This window comes from Populus euphratica, unplaced genomic scaffold (genome assembly GCF_000495115.2).
Source record: "Populus euphratica unplaced genomic scaffold, PopEup_1.0 scaffold1825.1, whole genome shotgun sequence".
NCBI lineage: Eukaryota > Viridiplantae > Streptophyta > Magnoliopsida > Malpighiales > Salicaceae > Populus > Populus euphratica.
The window spans coordinates 19175-21374 of NW_011501661.1; the positions used below are offsets into that span (position 1 = coordinate 19175).

Below are 2200 nucleotides of genomic sequence, written 5' to 3' on the forward strand. Positions count from 1 at the left end.
GTAGTTCCATAAAGTTTTAACAATTTACAAATAAATACAATCTTATAAAATTTAAAACAAACCATAACAGGTATAGAATTATACATTCATATACTGCAAGTTTATTTGAGAAATAACAATAAAACATGTACATTTACTAACAAAATACATATACTAAAAAAACAATAAAATTGACATTTAATTAAATGTTAAGATTTAAAAGGAAAGAATTACCTATAAAAATTGACAAAATCCATTGGTAAATTAGAACACGGATGTTATGACTACAAAACTTCAAGAAATATAACTTGTTGTGTTGATATGAGAGAGATTTTTGTTTGGAGGGGATGGAGGGCTGCTTGTTTCCAGATGGAGAGAGTTGGGATTAGGAAGAAGAAGGAGAAATAGGGGAGGAGAGGATCAGTAGCATGTACATATATTAACTTTTCCTGACGGTTTCACTAAAGGACAATTCATCGATGAAACCGTCGATGATTCTAACGGAACAATTGACACGTTACCGTACGGATCTTCCATTTCAAATCCATCGGCAATATAAATGGCAGTCGTTGTATGGGCTGTTTTTTTTTAATCCGTCGGTGATTTTGTCTGAAAAAATAACCCGTCAAAACCTCCACGTCAGTTATCCATTTTTTTACGATGAAAACATTTCCGTTCGTAATTCAGTCGATAAATACTGACATAAATTTCTATCAGTAGTTACCGACTGAATTACGATTGGAATAGTGGCTATTAGTAATTTTGATTTTAAATTACTGATAAAAATATTCCATCGGTAAATCCATTGCTATTTAACAAATTTCTGGTTGTGAAAAACATGGGGAGAAACCAAAGCCTTCCGAACATTAAGATGCATAAAGTTAGCATACACAAAATCAAATATCTCGTACATCCAACCTCAAGACTGATTTATTTTGGAAATTGGTGCTTGTATTGACTGATTTATTTTTTTAAATCGAGTATCTATGCTTTTTTTTTTCTATCTATTTATGTATTTCAAGATTTGATCAATTGAATACCTTTTGTTAATCCCTTGTTACGTTCTTTATTCTCATTTATACCTTCTTCTTTTTTTGAAAACTTCTTCTCATAATTTGCAATAAGACATTAATTTCAGAATATATTAATTTCTTTAACATATGAGTTTTACTTGTATTTTGCAATAGAAATGAGAAACAGACTCAAAGATAAGAAATAAATGACTAACGGGTAGAAAAAGAGGCATTGTTGTTTAACGAGACAAAGAAAAGGGGAGATGAAGATTAACTTTAGGCGAACATGAAATGAATGTCCCTGATGAAAAATAAATAAATGTGTGTGTCTTGTACAACTACTCCGTATATAGTGTCATGTTGCTAAAAAGTAAAAGTTGAAAATAAAATAACGTCAATAAAAACTTTAATGGGTAGAGGATAAGTATTATTTTAAATTTTAAATCAAATTAAAAAAATTAAAAATATATATATTTCAAATAAAACTTATGTGGCTGTGTCATGTGTGTGCTGTTCACAACTAGCGCAATCAATTTATAGCATTGTTTTCTATATATATATAAAAAAAAACCTTTTCTTACACGCTACTTTAAAAAAAAAAACTTAAAGTGGTATATATTTTGAAAAAAGATTCATGAAGTTGTGACCTAGCTTCAATGCAAGCTAGCATCTGGGACGTAGGTCCTACATAAGAGGGCAAGCGACTCTCTGGGAATTCTATTTAAGACCAAGGCGGCCTCCACATTTCTTCGTCGGATCAGTCAGCTAATTAATTTCCAAGAGTTTCGGAGCAACCAGTCTACAAAAGATCCAAGATATGGCTCAAATTCAATGCAAGAGCATGGGGATTTGCAAGAGCATGGGGATTGATATACCACTTGAACACGCTACTGCAGAACAGTTTTACAGTGTCTTTAATCCGCCATACCCCCACATACGCGATATCTGCAGAGAGATGGGGATCAGCATTCACATTACTGCAGACTACTACCACGCGACGATTCAATTCTCCTGTCTCGATTGTACGTGCAACCAAGGATGCAAATGCAATAATAATTGATAGGCACTTTATTTTTATTGTTGGTTTGGTGACTTTATTCCTTTCCGAATAGTATTTTTTATCACATTTCACTTATATAAATTCTAATTACTTATTATTATTGTTAATTTGTGATTTTACTTAGACGTGATATATATATATATATATA

General features: G+C 31.5%; 1 protein-coding gene across 1 annotated transcript in view; it reads left to right on the top strand.

Moving 5' to 3' along the window:
• The first annotated feature begins 1740 nt into the window (after positions 1-1740).
• The window catches only part of LOC105118234 (uncharacterized), a 2279-nt gene continuing 1819 nt past the window's right edge, over positions 1741-2200 (top strand). The window contains exon 1 of the mRNA XM_011016134.1: positions 1741-2014. Coding sequence (XP_011014436.1) covers positions 1810-2014 — 205 coding nt within the window. The 5' untranslated portion in view covers positions 1741-1809. The remainder of the gene's footprint in view (positions 2015-2200) is intronic.